At 50.5% G+C, this 20,883-nt stretch overlaps 1 protein-coding gene across 5 annotated transcripts in view; it reads right to left on the bottom strand.

Annotated features, from left to right (window-relative positions):
* SLC39A11 (solute carrier family 39 member 11) overlaps positions 1-20,883 on the bottom strand; it is a 398,609-nt gene that overhangs the window by 136,418 nt on the left and 241,308 nt on the right. For all 5 annotated transcript variants that reach the window (XM_079132336.1, XM_079132335.1, XM_079132337.1 and 2 more), the window contains one exon: positions 5,848-6,018. In XM_079132336.1, the coding sequence (XP_078988462.1) occupies positions 5,848-6,018 (171 nt within the window). The remainder of the gene's footprint in view (positions 1-5,847; positions 6,019-20,883) is intronic.

Raw genomic sequence — 20,883 nt, 5'->3', positions numbered from 1 at the left:
AATGGAGGGTAGGTATTAAACGCACCTGCCACTCAAGTATACGCTATGGATTGAATATATCTGACTTCCAATGTGTTTTGTGACCTTGGATCCAAAACAAGGAACATGGTATTCATCTTTTTGCAAACAGCTCCAGTTAACAGGGGAGCATGTTTGCAAAACCAAGTATGTTTAAATCAACGATTAGAGCAACAGTTATCACAACAGGGGAAAACAGGGTACAGAGAAGCAGCAAGAAGGGCAGTGATTAACTTTGTTGAATAAAAGAAGTTCAGGGACTAGAGAGGGTGCTCAGTGGCAGAGCACGTACTTAGCAGACATGAGGCCCTGGGTTCAATCCCCAGCACCCCCCAAAATGAAATTCAGAATGCACTATTTATATCATTCTTCACAGAATCATCCCAGCTAGGGCTAGCAAGAGCCCGAGCGATAATCTAACCCAGCCTCTATTTCCGGTGGGAGTGGTGTTTGAATGAGAAAACCCCTAGAATTCCTTCAGGCTGAAATTTAAATTTCTCACATAAAAATCGCTGTAGGGGTCATCAAGTCCTCATGAGAAGAGATTAGTAGGAACTCCATTGCTAGTTGACTTTCAGTTTCACCCAAACGCAGAGAGGAGGCTGGTTTCCTCGGGCTCTGGAATCTCTGGGAGGCAGAGTCTTTGAGTCTGTGCACCTTTGCAGCAGACCAGCCAGAGGCACGGTGCTCAGAGGCTTCTACCTGGGCTGCTTTCAGAGAGAACAAGGAGCTTCCCCGACACTTCCCAACGGACTCCAGCAAGTGCCAGGGCCCACAGCCAGGGAGGCACACGGGCAGAGGCCGAGGAGCAGCTTGGAAGGAGGCAGGAGCTGTGTGCCGCACTGTTTGGGGCGGGCATCTGGCTGCCACGCTGTGCTGGCAGGTACGTGCCTGCCGGCCTCCACCCATCTTTCCCTAAATCATTTAAGTGCCTGTACCACTGTACAGTTTTTCCCTCTAAAGTGGGAAAGATCTAGGGCTGCGGACAGTCTTCAGGAGGCCCAGCCCTCCCCAAACCGCATGCAAGATGCCGTGTGTTGGTATGACCTGGATGACGTGTCCCCACCTCTGAAATCCCTGTGTTGAGACGGAATCTCCAAGCGGATGCCTTAGGAGCTGTGGTCTTGGGGAGCTGATGAGCTCATACGGGTATGGCCCTCACGAGCAGGATCAAGCACTTTTATAAAAGGTCCCTGGAGAGCTCTTATGCCCTGTTCCACCATGTGGGGACATGTGAGATGGTGGCCTTCTGCAACTTGGAAGGGAGCCCTCACCAGAGCCCGGGCGTGTGACAGAGTCCTGATCTCAGACTTCCAGCTTCCGGCCTGGTGAGGAATGAAGAGCTGTGGTTTATATGTCAGCCAGCCTATGCCAGGTTGTTACAGCCTCCCCAAAGAGCTGGCACACGACTGTGAGAGCTTCCTGTGCCCACAGCTTCACTGGACTTGGTCTGTGCTTGCATACGTGTGTTACGTGGTAACCCAAGTGCCCTGCCTGTGTACACACCCTACAGCTGTGTCCTCATGCTCCTGAAACTTCCAGGAGTCAGGATAATCAATCACAAGCCTTCTCTTTTCCTTCCTCATTACAAAAAAAAAAAAAAAAAGAAATCAACCATTTATCATAGTGAAAAGTCTATCTTAAAACCCAGAGTCTTGGAATGTCAAAGCACTAGTTAAATTTTTAATAAACTCTGAAGGATAGTGTTAAGGAAGAGACCTTTCCAAAGGTGAGCTGGCTGCCGACAGGCTAAGGAAACAGCTGTCATCGAGGGGCATGGCTGTGGGTGGGTGGCCTTCTCTCTAGCCTGAAGCAGAAATGGAGACTTCAGGGACCGGCCACGGTGGGGACTTCAGAGGCACGCCTATTTGTGTTTAGGCCTCGATGATTTCAGCCAGGGCCATGGCTGAAATAAGATTCATGCACCAATGATTCGCAGTGCATAGCTCCAGCCAGACTTCGCCCCCAACTCCAGAAGCGTGTACCTAGCCATCGAGCCTAGTGGCTGCCAGTCAGGGTCTCCACTTGAAGTCTAATGGCACCAAACCTCACTATCTTTGTTAGCTTATTATTATTTTGCTGATTTGACTAAAAGACCCAACCAGCACAACTGTAGGTGAGGAGAGAAATCTCTACTCACCAGATATGAAATATATACCCCAAAGCCATGCCCCCAGAGACCCACGCTCCACCTGCCTTTAGCTGCCACTCGATCCCATCAGGGGATTAATTCATGGATTGAATTAATCTCACCACCCAATCATTTCTCCTCCAAACCTTCTTGCATTGTCTCACACAGGGGCTTTTGGGGGACTCCTAATATCTAAACCGTAACATTCCACCCCTGGTCCCCCTAAGCGCCTACTCCTCTCATAATGCGAAATACACTCAGTCCATTTCTAAGAATCCCCGTAGCCTTAGCAGTTCAAGATCGCCCAAAAGTTCAAGTTCAAAGTCTACTCTGAGACTCAGGGCAAGCTTGCTTGGTGAGCTTCTGTAAAAATCAAGAGTGATTTACAAGCATCCAATATACAAAGGTACAGAGTAAACATTTCCATGCACAAAATGAGGGGCATAGAAAGAAGGGATGGGACCAAAACAAGACTGGAATCCAGCTGGGCAGATAGGTCCTGGAGATCCACGTCCAGCATCTGGAGCACATGGCACAGTGATGTTCTGCCCAAAGGGCTTGTGCACCTCTGCCCTATGGCCTTGTAGGTTGCAGCCCAGTGGCCTTTCTGTTCCAGAGGATGCCCCCACGTTACTCGCATTTCTCAATCTCAGGGGTCTCCACTGCAACGTGGGCTTCCTCCTCACATCTCCATACCTTCCCTTCTCAGGGGCTGCCCACAGGGACTCTGACCCTGCTACACTTTGCCTGTCCTCCCAGGCCTTCCTCTGAAATCTTGGTGGAAGCCTCCATAACCCCTAACCCTAGCATCCCTGCAGAACCAGCAACGCAGGGTTGACACCAAGGCCTGCTGCCATATCCAGCGGTAGCCAAGCCTCCAGGGACCCTGGCTGCAGCAGCCTCTGAGTGTCTGGGTGATGGAGCATACTGAAAAAACTTCCTAGGCCCCCTTGTGCAAGAAGGGTACCCCCTTAGTCTCTTCTCAAGAGAATTTTTTCCTTTTACTCCCTTGAACCTGAGATAGGTGTGGTCTTGCCAGCTCCTCAGATGCCCTAAGGCCATCTTTCTTGTTGTCTCTGGGCAAAGTCTCTTCATTTCTTTAGTGACTACAATGTCTTTAAAAACTGCAACTTCCTGTGCCCCAGTTTTACTCCCAACCTTCAAGTTCAAGTTTTTCAAATCTTTCTGCTCTGCCTCTGCTTCTGATTATTCCGAAAAATTTGGCTAAAAGCTGCCAGCAACACCCATGCCACTGCCTGAATGCGATGCTGTCTAGAAATTTCTTCTGCCAGATTAAGAAGCCCATTGCTTTTAAAATCAGCTTCACAAAAAATCTCAGGACAAGGGCAAAATGCAGACAACCTTTCAGCCAGAACATAACAGGAATGGCCTCTAGTCCAATTACGAGTAGTGTCCTCCTTTTCCTCTAAACCCTCTTGAGCCCTATCTCCACTGTCCACGGTCCTATTGGCAGTCTGGTCTTCTGAACTCCCACCAGAATCAGCCACTAAACTCCACTTATAACAAACCTGAAGTATTTCCAGCTTACAGTGCTACACATCTCAAAAGTCCTCCCACAAATTCCCAAAATGCTCCTAAAGCTTCTGAACCACTTGTTCAGGTTAATCACAGCAAAGACCCCACTTCTTGGTATCAGTTTGTTTTAGTCAGCTTTTTCGCTGCTGTGACTTAAAGAGCTGACGAGAACAATTTTAGAAGAGGAAAAGTGTATTTGGGGCCTCATAGTTTCAGAAGTCTCAACCCATACACAGCTGGTTCCATTCCTCAGGCACCAGGTGAGTCTGAACATCATGGCAGAAGCATGTGGTAGAGGGAAGCAGCTCGCAGGATGATCAGGAAGCAGAGAGAGACTCCACTCACCAGATACAAAATATGGACCCAAAGGCACATCTCCAAAGACCCACCTCCTCCAGCCACACCCCACCTGCCTTCAGCTACCACTCAATCCCATCAGGGGATTAAGTCACTGATTGGGTTCAGGCTCTCACCACCCAGTCATTTCTCCTGCAAGCCTTCTTGCATTGTCTCACACAGGAGATTGGGGGACTCCTAATATCTAAACCATAACATCCACCTTCCATGACTCGTTTGCTGATATTCCCCGATCCTGCCCCCCCCTCCCCATCTCAGCTGACCACAACACCACCTGGCAGCTGACGGCCCTGCATGGCTCCTGACTCATCTCTTCTCTCACACTCCACACCCAGCCTCCGGCCAATCCCACTGACCCCACCTTCAGTAGAGACCTGGAACGGGACCCTTGAGCCACTACTGCCTTTGACTTGGATTCTGCAGTGGCTTCCATGTGGGTCTTTCTGCTTCCACCTGCCCTCCTGAGTCTGGTCTCAATGCAGCACCTGGACAGAGCCCTGTAAAGCTTAGGTTGAACCATATGCTCCTTCATTAATAAGCCCTGCAATGGCTCCTCACCCACAGAGCAAAACTGAAAGTCCTTGTAAGGCCCCTAAGTTCTAGCTAAGGGCACAGCTGGCCCCTTTTCCCCACGGGTGCCCCTGTCCCCACTGCTCTACATCCTGTAGCTACACTGGACTCCTGCTACTCTTTGGGTGCCAGGCATGCGCCTGCCTCAGGGCCTTTGCATAGGCTGATTCCTCTGCCTGGTGCACTCATTCTTTCCCAGGGATCTGTACGACTGACTCAAATGCAAGGATGTCTGTCTCACCGGGGCCCACTGGCCTGCTTTATTCTAAATTACATCTCCTCTGTCTACCATATCCTCTGCCCTGCTGAGCAGGTAAGGGATGGGTATGGTGAACTCTGCAAGGATGCAGGAAATAAATCTCCTGGAAATGCTCCCTGGACCAGGTGATGGCTCAGAGTCAAGTTTCTAAACAACAAACAGTGGTCAGAATGTTGAAGGACTGAAGACAGAGAGTCACGGCAGGACAGCAGGTAGGACAGTTTACCAATGCCAACCTGGCTCATGAGGCCCGACCGTGACCGTACAGAAAGCTTGATGGGCATTAGGCATCTCATTTAAATCTCAAAGTAAGCCAGGCGCAGCATCACCCGCATTTCACCAATGAGAAAACCCAGGTTCAGAGAGTTCAAGCCATTTGTCAACAAACTCATCGGCGGGTGGCGGAGCTGGAATTCCAGAAAGTATCCCCGGGAGCCCGGTTCCTCCGCTGCATTTTTAGATCTTTATATTTTTATGCTTCACTACATCTACACGCTCTAAAGGAAACGTACATTATCTTCGAAATTTAAAAAAATCAAAAGTCCTTTTTTTCCCCCAATTAAAATAAAGCCAAGGACATAAAACCAATTACTCTGCAACGCTCAAGAGGAAAAGGTCCGTGACGACCTTTCTCAAAGAATGAGGGTCAGTCAAACATCAGGGCCACGCTAGGTTGACTCGGTCCTTCCAGGGAGCACTGGCCAGACGGCAGACACTCTCTGTTCATAGTGCTGTGCCCCCAACCCCCTGCGATGGTCAGGGGAGGACACCACGCACGGTGTGTGCATCTGGTCCCAAGCGCGGAGAGAGGGAACTCGTGGGAGCAATGGCGGGAGGTGTGGGGGAGGTTTGAACCCAAGGAGGCCACGCACCGACCAAGGAAGACCTCGGGGCCCAGGGAGGAGGCGCTGCGGCCCCCAGGCCACCCCGCTCCCCTTTCCGGCCCGGGCAGTGCGGCAGGGCCGGCCGACCTCACCTGGGACGTTGTGGATGGTGATGGCCAGGATGAGCAGCGCGATCCTCCTCCAGCTGCTGCCAGCGGGTGGCGCCCCGCTCCCTCGCGACGGCGCCAGCGGGGCCGGGCCCTCGGGGAGGCCAGCGGCCACCGCCTTCTTCCTCTGGTAGGCCTCGCCGTTCTCGCTCTTGTCTGAACAAAGAGAGCGGGGTGGGAAAGAGGCTTTGAAAACGTGAGGAAGCGTCCCCCGCAGAGTGTCCTGCTTCCAGCCTGCGGCAGCCCCCACATCCCAAGGGCCATTCACCCACACGCACACTCAGTCGCTCAGCAAACACCCTCCCCGCGACGCCCAGTGCCCAGTGCACAGGTGCTAGGAAGGTGAGCAAGATGAAGATGGGCCCTTCACCATGCCTGCGGAGACCAGTGACGCTGAGACTGAGGAGGAGCACAAATACAGGAAGCAAACCCCCGGGTTTGCCTCCCAACTGCCTCTCCTAGCTGTGTGGCACTGAATTAGTTGCTCAACCTCTCTGTGCTACGGTTTCTGATTCACAAAATGCAACAACAGTACAGATTTCACTGACTCCACAAGGAGTCAACGGGGAAAGCACGGGGCTCTGGAACACACGGACATGTTGGTGGCTATCATCAGAGCTGGTCTCCCTCTCTCCCAGAGCCCTGGAGAACCACACAGTATGCAACCCTACTCCTGGACACCCCGCCTCCCAGAGACCAGACTCAGCCAAGCAGGCTCCCTCCCTGGGGAGACAAGGTGGCCCTTGGGCGGTTGCCAAATCTGGAAGGTCATGTGACGGGGGGCAGGTACCCAGGTGGACATCAGCAAGCACAGAAGGGAAGCCAGGCTGCCAGACGGAGGCCCAGGGGACAGCAGCCCAGGTCCCATGGGACATTGGAGGCCACTGGCAGCACCCAGCCCTGAGGCTTCACCAGCCCACCCTCCTTTCCAGACTCCCTCTTTGGTTTTTGTGGGGTAGTGTCATCCCAGGGCCAGAGTGGCCTAAATTCCCAGGGCCCCTCAGTTATTCCTGTCCCCCCCTCCGGGAGGGGCAGGCTGAACTGGGGGGACAGGAAGGAGGCAGAGCATCCAGGCTCTGGCCCCCGGGGTGGGACGGCGGTCAGAGAGGCTCCTGTGGAAGTAGCCAGGCCTCTGCTGTGAGAGGGACAGAGCCTGAAGGCGGCAGCCTCGCCCTGGGCCCGGGGGAGGCACTCCAGCCACCCCTCCCTCTGCGCCTATGGCTTCCACGGGAGGAACCCCTTGGCCTGAGCTGGAAGGCGGAGGGAAACTGGCTGGAATCCAGTCAAGAAGCAGCAGCAACTGAGCTTCCTCGGCCCCCAGGGTGCATCCTTGGCCCGGCCTCCTCCCAGGCGCGGGCAGGGCGGGTTCTCTCCTCCCAGGGCGGAGCCCGGCCCCGGACCGAGCGCAGCTGTGTTCCCGATCAGGTGAGCCGCCTGCCCGGACGCTGCTTTCTATGTCACAGGCACGAAAAGGGCAAGAATTCCTCCTCTTGAAAACCAGGGTCTGTGTGTTCACTCAGATCAGGCAGAGACACCGAAGCCTATGAAGGCGCTAAGCAGGAGGGCCCCGGCTCCTGGCTCCGCCGCTCTCCCCACCAACAGCCCAGTCCCAGTCCTAAGAACCAGGGCCTAGGACAGCAAGGCCCTGCGCGCCACATCCCCCAAAGGAAGGACAGAGAGAAGGAAGGAACGGGGAGGGGCCGAGGGGACAGGAAAGAGGGTTTGTAACTGATCCGCACCGTGGGAGGATGCCAGCCTGCAATGGCCAGTAGGCCGGGCTCACAACGCTGGCCTCTGGAGAACGTGACATCTCAAGTGACAGCAGCCACTCCCAGACTGTCTGTGTGGCATTCACACCACGTGTGTGTGTGTGTGCGTCATGCACGCATGTGGGTACCTGTGAGCGCCACAGGGTACACTCTTTCCCGACGGGGACACCAGGCAGCTCCCCACATGTATGTGTGCGTGTGTTTCTGTCCACACAGGCGGGAGGTGACTTTACACAGGGTCTGGAGGACTAGGGCCGCAGGGGCTGGTGGGAGAATGGACTAAAATTAGGGACAGCTAGCCTAAGGAGCAGAGCGGCTCCGAGTGCTGACCACCAGCCAAGCTGTCTGCAGCCAGGGTGCCAGCTGTCTCCTGGACTGACACTCCTGATTCCTCATGTCCCCTCCGAGAGCGCAGGCCTGGCTTAACTGCTCTCCAAGTGGCAGCTGATTAGGAGCCCCCCAAAATCTTTTCCTTTACAGATTCTATAACGTGAGAGAAGACAGATGGGGAAGGCAGTTTAGTAAACTCCCTCGCATCTAGGGGCCAGGAAGGCGCACTCTGTAGCAAGTCCTGGGGCGGCACTTGTCACCAACGTCACAAGAGCATCTGACCCTGGATCTCCTGCAGGGGATGCACAGAGAGCCACAGAGCTGGGAAGCGCCATCAGCAGTGCCAGCACCCGACTGTGTCTGACAGGAACATCGAGCCGCATGAAGAATTACTCACCGGAGCAAAGACATGCTCCTGGCCTTGAGGGTCCCAACCTGTGAAGACTGGCATCAGTGTCTTCCCTTGAGGCCAACGGGAGGGTGTGACTGCCTGACGCCCTTATGAAGGTGAAATAATTCACTAGGTAGCAGCCACTAATGAGTCTGCAGCAAGGACATTTGGTCCCAATATATATCGTGATGGACAGCAGGGTGCATCTGAAGCAGGGACCTTTCCGCCTCTCTTGGTAAGGCCACCTCAGCGCCGCATGTGGGCAAAGGACGATCAGTACAGGGCTGAGCACTCGCTGGGGTCGGGGTGTGCCAGAGGGGAGTGACAAGGTCCATCTGAGATTGCTGAAGACAGGGGGCGGGGCCTTGCCATAGCACACGAGACCTGTGAGCACAGCCACCCCAGCGGCTGGGAAGCCCCACCGTGTCGTGTGCCGAGGGTCCGAGGGTCCGAGGGTCCGCTCCCCTGTGGTGCTATGTTGTCTTGAAAGGCAATGGCTTATAAAAGCACAATTAAAGTCACAACCCACTCTCCAGCAAGGTATATGCTGGTGGTTTTGAAACAATTTTTGAGTCCTATGGACTCAAGGACCTCAGGCTGAGAATATTCAAATTCCGTTGTGGTGGTAACTGTCACTGGTAACCAGTGGACCAGGGTGTACGAGCACACCCGCCCTGGGACGGTGGGACTGCCTAAGTCCAGTGGGCCCGGAGATGGAATCTCAGGCCTCCAGTGAGTCGGGCAGTGCTAATTAACAGATCACCAGCCGGGGAGAGCTCCAGCAACACACCCAAGCTGTGGCTGGAGATGACTTGCTTGGATTAGCACAAGGAAGCAAATCCTCGTCTGCTAAGTGCAGACAACTTCAAAATCCCTGAGAAGATACTTTCTTTCTAAACCCCTGTTGTGAAAGATACAATGAAGAGAAGCAGACGTTCACCGTGGACCACATGGGTGCAAACAGCATCCACAGGCCAACAGAAAGCAGCGAAGATGGGGGTCCATCCACTCACGGTCTCCCTTCCGGTTGCCCAGACAATCAGCATCATTTAGTGGGGTAGAGATAAAATTACCCACTCGAGTTGTGAGGATGTTTGCAAAGAACTTGGTTTTGGCTCCTTAATGTCAGATGGGATTAGAAGGACTTCCCTTATATGACGGATGCCGAATGGGAACACGAAGTGATGGCTCAACAGTGGCTGGCGTCAACCGTGGCGCCCACAGAGACCTTCTGAACTGTCACGTGGGAACTCAAGGCAGAGCCAGGGCCGTTCTCCTAGTCCCAGCAGAAGACCCCTCACCCCAGAGGTCTCAAGCTGAAGCCCGCGGCGGGCTCCAACCTCCCCCTGGCTCCACCGCTCCCTTTTTGCACAGCTCTGAAAATCTAACTACCTGGAAGCACATTTTCCAGAGAGACCAGGGCCCCAAGACCACAGACAACGGCGTTCATTCGTCCCTACCCCTCGCCCAGCTCACTCGCAAGGTGTTGCTTTGTGTTTGTGCACAACCCCAACCGTGGGAAGGGGGATTGGCAGGGGACCTCACTGTCTGCTATTGGCCATGCCGGCTGTGCACCTCCCTTTCCTTCTTGTGTAAAATGGGACTAACGAGTCATCCCTACGTTCTGAGAGTTAGAATATGTGGACACACTGTCCACCACACCTGTCATAAAGCACGATTCGGGCTACGGTTTCATATTCTGCTGTTTCATGTTCAGCTACAGAAATGTTTTTGAAATGTCTTTGTCTCGGTGACTCTAACTTTTAGCGGCCCTAGAGCATTTACTTGTATGAACCCATTATTTTCCAAACGGTTTCTTTTTCTATTCAGGTTTAGGCACTTTTTCCTCTTCCAGGTGCTGGGAGACGCAGTGCTGGTCTCTGGCCACTTGGGGGCATCCTCTTTCTGCTCCCTCCCACCTGGAATGGAAACCCACTCTGGGAAAGGCTGCTTCTGCCTATGATGTTATGCACTCCTTCTTCTTATTACAACTTCCTGAATCATTCATGCACTGGGACATGGAAAGGGAGGTGAATCTATCCCGGGAAATGGAGCTCAGTCCATGGGGAGCCGTTCTTCCTGCAGGGAGGGGGAATCTGCACAGGGTCCCTTAATTCTTGCATGTACCTGGTTGTAACTAAATGCCCACCAGCAACTGGTTTCCTAAAACTGAACCACATGCTCAGCTGTATCCCACGTGCATCTTACAAATGCAAAGGCAAGTACGTGCATTTAAAAATGAGTAACAGAACATCCTCCTAAGGAACCCCTTGCTCTCTTTCCACTTGTAACTGCATTTTCAAATTAATTTTGGTCTTGCCTTTGCAGAAAAGGGGAGGCTTCAGCTGAAACGGAGAGGGAAAAAAAAATGAAAGAAGGTGATCCTTAGCTTTTCATCTTCTCGGGGTACTTCCGTTGGTTCAAAGAAAAACATGGATTTTTCAAGGGGCTGATTTGGGTTCTTCAATACTTTTGGCTTAAACTTTGTCTTTAGAACCCTCTGGGTTCTTGAGTTGTGGCCCAACTTGAGGTGGGCTGGCTGCAGAATGGGTAAATGCAGTTCATCATCTGGTCTGGATGGTAAAAAAAAGGGAAGGAGAGTGTCAATGATGCCTTCCCCAGAAAAATCCCTTGCTTCTCTGAGTCTTATCACGCTACCCACCCAGCAGTGTCTTCAAATTCTCCAGAACCCTTTGAAGTATTAATGCCTGGGGGCAAATGGAAAGTCCCAGCCTAAAACCAACAGCAGAGCATTTCAGTGTGATACATGCAATGGATTTAAGCAACCACAGCAGGGCTGGGCAGCTGCTCTCTCCCCCCATCTGGCTGTCGGGCCAGTGACTCCCAGAAAGCATCCTTGTCCACAAGCTTGCTTATACAAAAGCATAAATGCATGATAAAGCAACCCTGGGGACCTAAAAGTATACACAGGGAAATGCAAATCCCCAGGAATCGCACCACCCACAAAGTAATGCTTCGAGGTTGGCGCATTTCCTAACCCACTTTCTCAAGCAGTTCTACATGGCTGAGATGTCACCTTGTACAACAGCAGACTGCTTTCCCCATAGGATTAAATACCCTTTTGTGTGTTTCAAGCGATGCAAACGCTGACTTACATTCTCATACCACTGGCTATTTAGACTGCTTCTAAAATTATGTTTTCTTATAAAAATCAGTGCAAAACCTTTAACCAGCGCAAACCATCAGAAATTTGGACCAAGTTCCCAGAAGTTTGAACCGTTCGTCAAAGGGCCTTGGTGCATTTTTCTAATTAACTTCCAGGAAGACTCGGTGGTTGGCAGTGCCATGGTAGAGTTGTCCAGTTCTCCGCAGTCATTTCTTAGCACTGGGTGCTTCTCCTGTAAAGATGAGTGTATTCATCTACGGGGTAAATGATGTTTCCCTTAATTTGTGTTTCTTTGACTACGAGTGAAGCTGAACATTTTTCAGAGTTTCAGAGGCTTATTTTGTCCCTCTTTTGTGAAATGCCCTTGGCCCAAATAAGCCCTCTTTTAAGTAACAATAACATGATTAGCTGATTCCTTACAGAAGGGTAATTTCCCTGCCATCCACTTAGGTTTGTCGGTGACTAATGAGTCCTCGCTCATTACAGCAGGTCTTACTGCACAGCAGACTGACGGACCCACCTGTCTGGGCTGGAGTCTCGTCTCAATTCCTTTTAGAACTTTCTCAAAACCATAGAGTGTCTTTTTTTTTTTTTAATGTGATCTGCTTTACTTACGACACTGTATGGTAGAGTCTCCGAAGTTAATTTCCTCAGGTCATTTTCTCTCTCAATATTGAAACATCACTCTTTTCAAAAGCAGGGGATACGTGGGAGTGTCTGTCCCTTCCCCAGTCTCCCTTCTTTCCCCCCTGAAGCCCGGGGATTCTTAAAAGCTGCACAGCAGTGTTGTAAACTGTGCACAGGGCAGAAAGAATCTCTTATGAGCACAATCCTTGCCAGAGATGCCAGATGGAAATTAAAAGATAGGCTCTATCGCTATGTACAAATTTCAGATTTAATTTTTAATAAGCATATCCCAAATATTACATGGGATATTATTATACTAAAGTATTTATACTAAAGTGTTATTATACTTAAGTGTTTCTAAAATTCAAATTTAACTAGGTATCCTGTGTTTTGACATTCCCAACTGTGGCTAATCTAGGGCCTGTGTTCCGTGGGGAAAGAGGAGCAGGGCAAACTGTGCGCTCTGTGGGAAAATGGCCACACGCTGGCCTCTGGGTAAACCCCATGGAGGATGCATACTGCATGCAGCGTGCGTGGCCCGGGGCAGGAAAAGATTCCTTTGGAGAGCACAGAAACTTCATGGGAAGCTAACTGAAGTATTTGTGATGCTCGGTTTCTGACCTCTAGGCAGAGTGGCACCCAGAGCTCAGGAAACTTGATCATGAACTTATTTTCAACCTCCCTAACTATAATGCACACTTCCATTTACCACTCCAGTGGTCACAGGCCACATGATTATCAGAGGGTCCAATGCTGCCTGCGTAAGGGCTGATTGCATATCCTCATCTTCTTGGTAAGTACATGTTTTCCCAGGCACTGAACATCACCCAGGCCTTACCTTACATGCTTATGAATAAGCAATTCCTTAGCGACAATGCAGATACAAATAGATCCGCATAATTGCTGGAAATTAAACGAACAGCTGAAGAAGAGACGGCTTCACTATTAGCTAAAGATTTCTCATCCATTAAGCAACCACCCACTAAAAATGTTCCTTGTTCCAAGTGTTTGGGTAAAACAATTTTTACTCTCAACCAACAGAGCCAAAACGTCCAATAATACTAAGAGTCCACCTACCAGGGTCGGCTGTTCTATGTTAAAGGCACAAATAACTTGTTCGGTAAACAAGAACTCATTCCTGGTGAATTAACAGTGGTCTAAAAATAAATCCTGGGTGGGCTCCAGAGCTGCCTCTCTACTTCTTCCTTGCCCACCCTGAACGTGCATGTCCAGGGAGAGAGACCCTGGAAGCTTTTGCAGGATCCACCAGCAAAGGACATTTGCTTCAAAAAGTCCTTGGACACTCACTGGTGAAGGACATTTTGGAGAAGGCCCAGGCTGTAAGAGCTTTGCAGAGGACTCCCAACGGCCCCTGGAGGATGGGAAGCCCTCCTTAGCTTATGGACTTGCAACTTATCAGGTCAAGGGGAAGACAGATAAGGGAACTGCGCCACTTCTGAGCTCGGGTCCAGCTGCGGACAGTAGTAACTCAACGGTTCTTGGGCTCGCTCTCCCCAGTGAGCTATGTGGCCCCTTAGCCTCCTCTAATTTGGAGAACAAGGACCATCAACTAGACTACCGCATCTCCCAAAGTGGAGCAGGGACTAACCGTGGCAGCGTCAAGGCATAGCTTATAAAACTCAGGTTTGGGCTGGGAATATAGCTCAGTTGGTAGAGTGCTTGCCTCGAAAGCACTAAGGCCCTGGGTTCAAATCCCCAACACCCCAGTGTAGACTAAAATGCAGGTTCCTGGGACCCTCCCTGGAGCTACTAAATTAGAGTCTTTTGGCGAGAAGCTCAGGAACCTGCACTATACAAGCTACACCCACCCCCAACTCATCTCAAGGAAACTGTGACCCAGACTTGATTTTGAAAATGAATATTTTCGACCACCCAACCGCAAGTCAGCTCACCCAACTTCTGCAGCATCTAAATATTCTTCGGTCCAACTATGACTGCCTGATTCAGTAGCGGATGGGCAGGCACCTGAGCCTGCGTGGTGTGAGACATCTGAGGATAAACAGGCTTCTTTTGGAAATACAGAGCGGGGAAAGCAAAGGAGTTCAAGACAGGAAGGCAAAGGGTCATCCAGCCGCCCTGGGAGGAACCCTCATTTTCTTGCATAAAATAAGAATCCTCTCTTCGAAGAGGACCTGAGCCGTGGCAAGGGGGACAGAACAGGAAATGGAACCTGACACAGGAACTGACGGGAAAAGTCCCCAAGCCGAGCATTTCCCGCCCTTCTCTCCCCTCCTGCATCCATACATCCAGTCCTCCACTCGCCACTGATCTCCCACTCCCTCTCCTGTCCTTTGCCGGGGTCGCTCGGAATTGAACCAGGACCATGTCAATGCAAACCGATAGCCACTTCTAACTGAGAGTTCGTCTAGTGCTGGGATTTGCTGATAGTACTACATTCTGAAAACTACAATAGGAGCAAGAACATTTCTTTCCTCCAAAGTCAGGTGAGCAAAAGGGAAATGTGGTACTAAATGTGGTGACCATGGACGCCTCCTGGCTCAGGGGTTTCCTTGCGATTTAGGTGGTGATCTATTGGTAATGAGCACAGGGAAGCCCTGGAGGGCAGCAGCAAGGAAGGAACGATGGGGGAGAGCCCAAAGACAGAGGTTCTGCCTCTTGTCTTTGTTACAAGGGGGCCAGGGGACCCGCGGCTTTACCTGGGGTGTGAAAGAGGATGGAAGTCCGTGCCAGTCCCTGCAGGGAGCTCTCGGTCACTCACCGTGGGAGGGACTGAGAGGCCCAGGGGACACTCCAGGAAGATCAAAGCTCCCACCTGGGAACCCAGACAGGGCCAGAGAGATCAGGATTTTCTGCCCCAAAGACAAAATGCCACCGTGACACTCTTGGCACCCCCACCTTCCCGCCTGGGGGCTGGGTGTCAAATGCCTCCACTCGGGCTGCCGACCCTGAATGCTACCCCACTTCCTGGGTGGAACCACTGTCCAACTGCCGTGAGGTCCAGCAGACTGGCCAGGCCAACGTCACCTGCTGCTGAAAAGAGACCAAGAAAGGCAACATCTGCAAGTCCGGCATCCATCCCAACGGAGAGAAGGGGACTCCCAAGCGCAGCCAGGGGACTGGGAGAGGGAGGGGAGGGGGAAGGAGTTGGGCATGGCCAACACGGGAGCCTGGTGCACGGCCTTTACACACCTACCTTCAGAATACATTGAATTTACCCCCGATCTTCCCCTCCCTTTAGAAAGACGTAATTGAAAAGAGCCCATAGCAAAGAATTCCCGGGCCAAGTCTACCTCCAGTTTTCTGGCCCAGCCCTAGCTAAAGGACTTAGCTTCTTCCAACCATGAATGAGCCTAGTTAGGCAGAGTCCAGGGCACCTCACGGAGTGAACACTCTCCCATCCTAGGCAGCCCCAGCTCTGAGTCAGCCTGCTTAGGCCACCCTTGGGCCGACCCCCACCTCCCCCAGGAGAGATGGCTACTTCCAGGGATAATATTCACAGAAAACTGCTCCAGCCTGTGAAACTCCCCAAGGGCTCCAGGGACAGCACATTCCAACTGCTCACAGGATAAGAATATCCACCTATGAGGAGCAAATTCACTTGCCCAGATCATGCACTGTATCTTTGTGCCCCCAAATAAAACGCATTCTTTTCCCCTTGAGGTTCTTTAAAATACTTTCTCTACTTTTTTTTTTTTTTTTTTAAAGAGATGGGGTTTCATGTGTTATCCAGGCTGGCCCCAAATTGGTGGGCTCAAGCGATCCTCCTACCTCAGCCTCCTGGGCAGTGGGGACCACAGATGTATATACCATTGCACCTAGATAAAATATATTTTGATAATATAAAAATCCCAATACTTTAGAGAAATTTTAGGAGCTACTGAGATGCATACAGAAAATCTAAAAATCATTCACCACCCACTGGTAACCATCTTCCAAATATCTTAACAATTTTGAAAATTTTCATACTGCATGCATGTCTGTACAGTTGAACGGGGACACACACACACACAACTTGCCATCTGGATTTGAAACATGATTTTACAGAGTGGTAAAGCAAGGACATCACCACTAACTATCCTCCTGTATCGGCTGGTGGTTCTCAGCTGAATTTCCTTTAGTTATTAGAGGTCAAGAGCAGCAACATGCAGAATTCCAAGTAGCCAAATGGAGAACTGAAAATACAGATTTTTTTTTTCACCTCTTGGATAAAAAGCATGCGTGTTCATTGTCTAAATCACTTCAAAGTCAGGCACAAGCAGCCACCTAGCAGTCCTCTAGTGAGTCCAGCTGCAAAGAATGATGGAACAGAGCTGGACAGGAATTATAAATGACCACTTAAAAACTGGCCCAATGCTAGATGAACTTTAAAGGGCCAATATATCTTACTTGGAGACATCCGTGACTCAAACGTTGCCTTGATGAGCTGTTTCTGAGCCTTTCCTCCTCTGGGTGCAGCTTGAATGGCAAATGAGAAAGAACAAGGTTGCGGGGGGGGGGGTCCTGTTTTTTGCAGCCTGAATTTTCATAAGATTTAAGTTTTCAAGTGCATCTTTTATGGTTGTCTGTCTCTAGGTCTACCACCTTTTATGTCCATAAACACCACGAGGGAGCAGCTGGAGCCTGTTCTCACAATTGTGCAAGCACAGCACTTGCACATAGTAGGTCTTCAAATATTTGTGGACTGAATCGTGACAGCCAACAGATGCTTCTTCTTGGGCACGTGTCTACATATGCCCATACAAGACATCATGTGTGTGCTTCCAGGGAGTTTATGATCTTCAAGGTCAAGAACCTCATTCCACAATTCCCCGTGTCATTGATAGACAGACATTTATTTATCCAAAGGCCTCCCTTACAGACATACAAATGAAGGGTCAGGAAACCTATCAGAGAGGAAAATGCTAGACCTCATGGTCAGTCCATATTTGCTGCAACTCCTCGACTCTGCTGATGTGGCTCAAAGATATTCACAGACAAAACATAAAAGAATTGGTGTATCTGTGTTCCAATAAAACTTTGTAAAGTCGGGAAGTGGGCCAGGTTTGGCTTACAGGTTATACTTTGCTGAACCTGGTATTCTCCCCTAAAGCAGGACTGTTAAGAGTCACATCTTTTGACCATCAGTGGGGTCATTCCAAAACCTTTCTGCATCTCAAGAAATCAAATTTAGGTTCACCCCCAGGATCACAGGACACAGCCCTTTCCTGGAGGGGGGTGGAGAACTGCAGGAGCACCTGTTCTCTCTGCTAGAAGAGAAGCCCCGTGTTAGCAGAGGCCAGGTGGCTGGGAAGGTGAAGCCTTTAAGGCCTCCGCGGCCATTCAGGGGTTGGGTGTGCTGTGTCTAATCAGCGTGGCTCCAGCAGGAGCAATCAGCGTATCATCGAGATGCAGATGATTTACACAGTATGCAAATGATTTACACAGTATGCAAATGAACTACTTGTTTGTTTCAGAAAGTTTGTTTTCTTAATTAGCTATATCTTCCTCTGCAATATTGTCATGCTATTAATTTAATCAAGCAACATCGTAAACGCTGCAGAGATAAACTTTGGCACAGGCATCCCTTCCTGCTGTTAAGGAGGAGGAAAAAAAAAGAATTCTACAAGGTCCCAACTATTAACAAACAATCATCTTCCCAACTTGGGCGTCAGGTGTTCTCTGTGAAAAAGCACCCAAATGACTTTTGAGTAAACTTCTGCCAAGTTCTGAGCTGGGGTCGGGAGCAAGCACCGGGCTTGGAGAAGCAAGGGGTGGGAGTTCCTGGCTGACTGGCCAGTCTCTCCATTTTTGTGGAGAGCAGATGGAGTAAGCAGGACCTGCCTGCCTAACCAGCACTACCTCAAGCATGCTTCTGTGGTTTCTACAATGAGCTTATAATGCATTTATAAAAATATAAAAGAAAGGCTAACGGTGTAGTACAAATCTTTTCTTAAATGCCAAAAGGCAGGAGGCCTGTGGTGGAGGAGGAAAAAATCAGATCAGGATAGGATTTGGTGCAGAACTGTCAAGTGCCATCAAGTCCCAAATCTCAACATAAGCAGAGCAGAACTGTGGCTTGGCTGTAAGGTGAACACTTTAAAATTCCACAATCATGTTGACATTTTCAAGTTTCAGAAAGGAATGCCTTCTGCTCAAGATAACAGAGACTTTCGGTCAATAAAAGGAAGAGGTGATGCCCTTTAAGATACTCTCTACTGCTTGGGAATACAAAGTAACTTTCTCTCTCTCTCTCTCTCTCTCTCTCTCTCTCTCTCTCTCTCTCTCTCTCTTTTCTTTCAACAGATTTACTCTTCTAAAGTAGTGTACTTAGGGTAACTTCCTAAAAATGTTACAACCATGCCAGGTTAATGCCTGTAATCCCCACAGCTGGGGAGGCTGAGGCAGGAGGATTGGGAGTTCAAAGCCAGCCTCGGCAAAAGTGAGGCACTAAGTAACTCAGTGAGACCCTGTCTCTAAATAACATACAAAATAGGACTGGGGGTGTGGCTCAGTGATCAAGTGCCCCTGAGTTTAATCCCCAGTACCCCCCCCCCCCCCCCAAAAAAAGCTACAACCAGGGAGATAAAAATATGATAAATCAACGGCATCCCTGAAACATGTTGACCACTTTCCAGAGTAGAAAGGATGGATGAATGGACACAGAGATGCATAAATGGATGTGTACATACACACACATAAATACATGCATGATTTATATGAAAAATATATCAATTGCTACTCTTATTCAGCCATTTTCTGTTTCTCAAGTAATTAAAACAAATTGAACCTAAAATGGAAATATAAGGGCTTAATGAAATAGCATCAGACAGCTAATTGCTGGGAAGAACCAGTGGGTTTGCCCATGGACACAGGTCAGAAGGAAAAGGCCAGAGGAAAGCTGGGCTCAAGAAGGGAAGAAATGGATCCACCCATTGGAATGCACAACTCTTTCTCTACCAATTTGCACTGAGTTGGGGACCACCGCATTTTCAAAGATGTCCACCATCCAATCCAATGGGGGCCCGCAAGATGCCCAGGTGACCTGGAGAAGGCCCCACCCAGATCCTAGTGCAGCGAGGTGGAGTTCTGAGACAGAAGGTCAGAAGGGAGCTGGCGGGCAAAGATGTCTGTGCTGACTTGAGGTTTCTTGCAGCTAACAGAGCAAAGAAAAGATTGGTTCTGAGGGCAGGAATAAAAGAAATTAGAAATCAAACGCAGTGAGACTTAGCAAAATCAGTATGGGGACAAAGGAGGGCTGCCCTGACATTCCAGGGTGGACTCCGCCCGGTGAGATCCTTAGATGTAATGGGGCAGAGCGGGGGCATTCTTTCTCCCCTGTCCTACTTAGGTGGGGCCACAAGGTACAGGGGAGGAATGGCTTTCCCTAAGGGGCAGACAAACGCCAACCAGCAAAGGTTCAGAGAAGGGGAGAGACGGGGCTGGCGAGAGCTTTGTGTTCCTCCAGCTTCAGTGAAGAAGAAACGTCTTGCTGAAAATCGGCTTCAGAGGGTCAGACTTGTGAGGTAAGGGACCACGGGACTTGAAGGCAGAGCACGTGTGCACGTCAGCAGCAGTCCAGGAACGGCTGGATGGCAGATGGCCCCCGAGTCCGCCAGCCAAGTTCAGAGCCTTCCAAAGTGACTTTCAACCTGAGCATGCCAACAACAGAAAACCCATCCCAGCACCCGGAGCACCTGAGCCAAGGGCAGCGTCTTAGAACCTGGCAGGGCTCAGGAGTCTGCAGTGTGACAGGCTCTCTAGGAAACCATTATTCAGAGGAGAGGGATCGAGTCCAGAAAAACACAATGAGAACCCCTAGGAACGGCCACTCAAGCTGAGCAACCCGTCCAGACTTCTGGCTCTTTGCTGGAAACGTGCGTTTGGGGGATGGGAGCTCATTGTACTCCTCTCCCTACAAATGGAACATATCAGTTTTCCGCTATAAATGTTCCTGTCTCTTAGGAGGACAGATTCCAAACCAGGAACATGGAAGGAAGCAAGAGTCAGTGCAGAAAGCCCTTGGTACCCGCCCTGAGAAACCCGGTCTGGGAGAATCCAAGGGAAATCCATGAGGCCTGCACCCCAGACACTGGGTGCTCTGCCCACAGGATGACCTGCCCTGTTTCTGTTCCTAAGGTTCCCAAATCAAGTTCAAAGCAATAAGCAGTAACACGATGTCCTATCCAGAGAGGGCCGCCTGGCACTATTCCTAACGTCACTAGAGTGATGCTGTCCACCCACCAGAAGCCACCAGAGCGGCAAGCCCTGACCTCCCCACGGTCACCTGTCCCACATTTGGACACTGGGTCCCCAAGACTGCAGAGAAGTCAGGACTGGGCTTCACAGAGCTTGTGGACTCAATGTACCGGAGGCGGGTCGCGGGGGTGGGCTTCAGAGAGCAGCGTGCCTGCTGCCATGGCAACCCCTAATCAGCCGGGATGGGGAAGAAGGCGCTTTGCTTAATTGAAATCCAGGCAACATTTCAGCACAAACCCCAAGGAAGTTAATGGCCAATTAGATTTTCTACTGCCCTCTTTCCCCCTTTCCTTTCAGGGCACCGATGGTTTTAAAACAACCCTTTCCCTCCCTGAAGAAGTACCTCAAGGCTCAAAGATGAGCCGTGTGACAAACCACCGATTCTACCCTCCCCTATACCACACACAAACTCCGTCCCTCTTCCAAAATGCTCTCCTTACCTGAGAGTGTAACAGAAAATCCTAACCCTGCTTACAGAGTCCTGGTGACTGTGAACATTTGTTTGAATTTTTTTTTTTTTTTTGGTGTTGGGGGTATACTGGGGATTGAACCCAGGGGCA

Source organism: Sciurus vulgaris (assembly GCF_902686455.1).
Source record: "Sciurus vulgaris genome assembly, chromosome: 3".
NCBI classification, from domain to species: Eukaryota; Metazoa; Chordata; class Mammalia; order Rodentia; family Sciuridae; genus Sciurus; species Sciurus vulgaris.
Note: the sequence above shows the minus strand (reverse complement) of the source record. Positions and strands in the feature narration are given on the sequence as shown.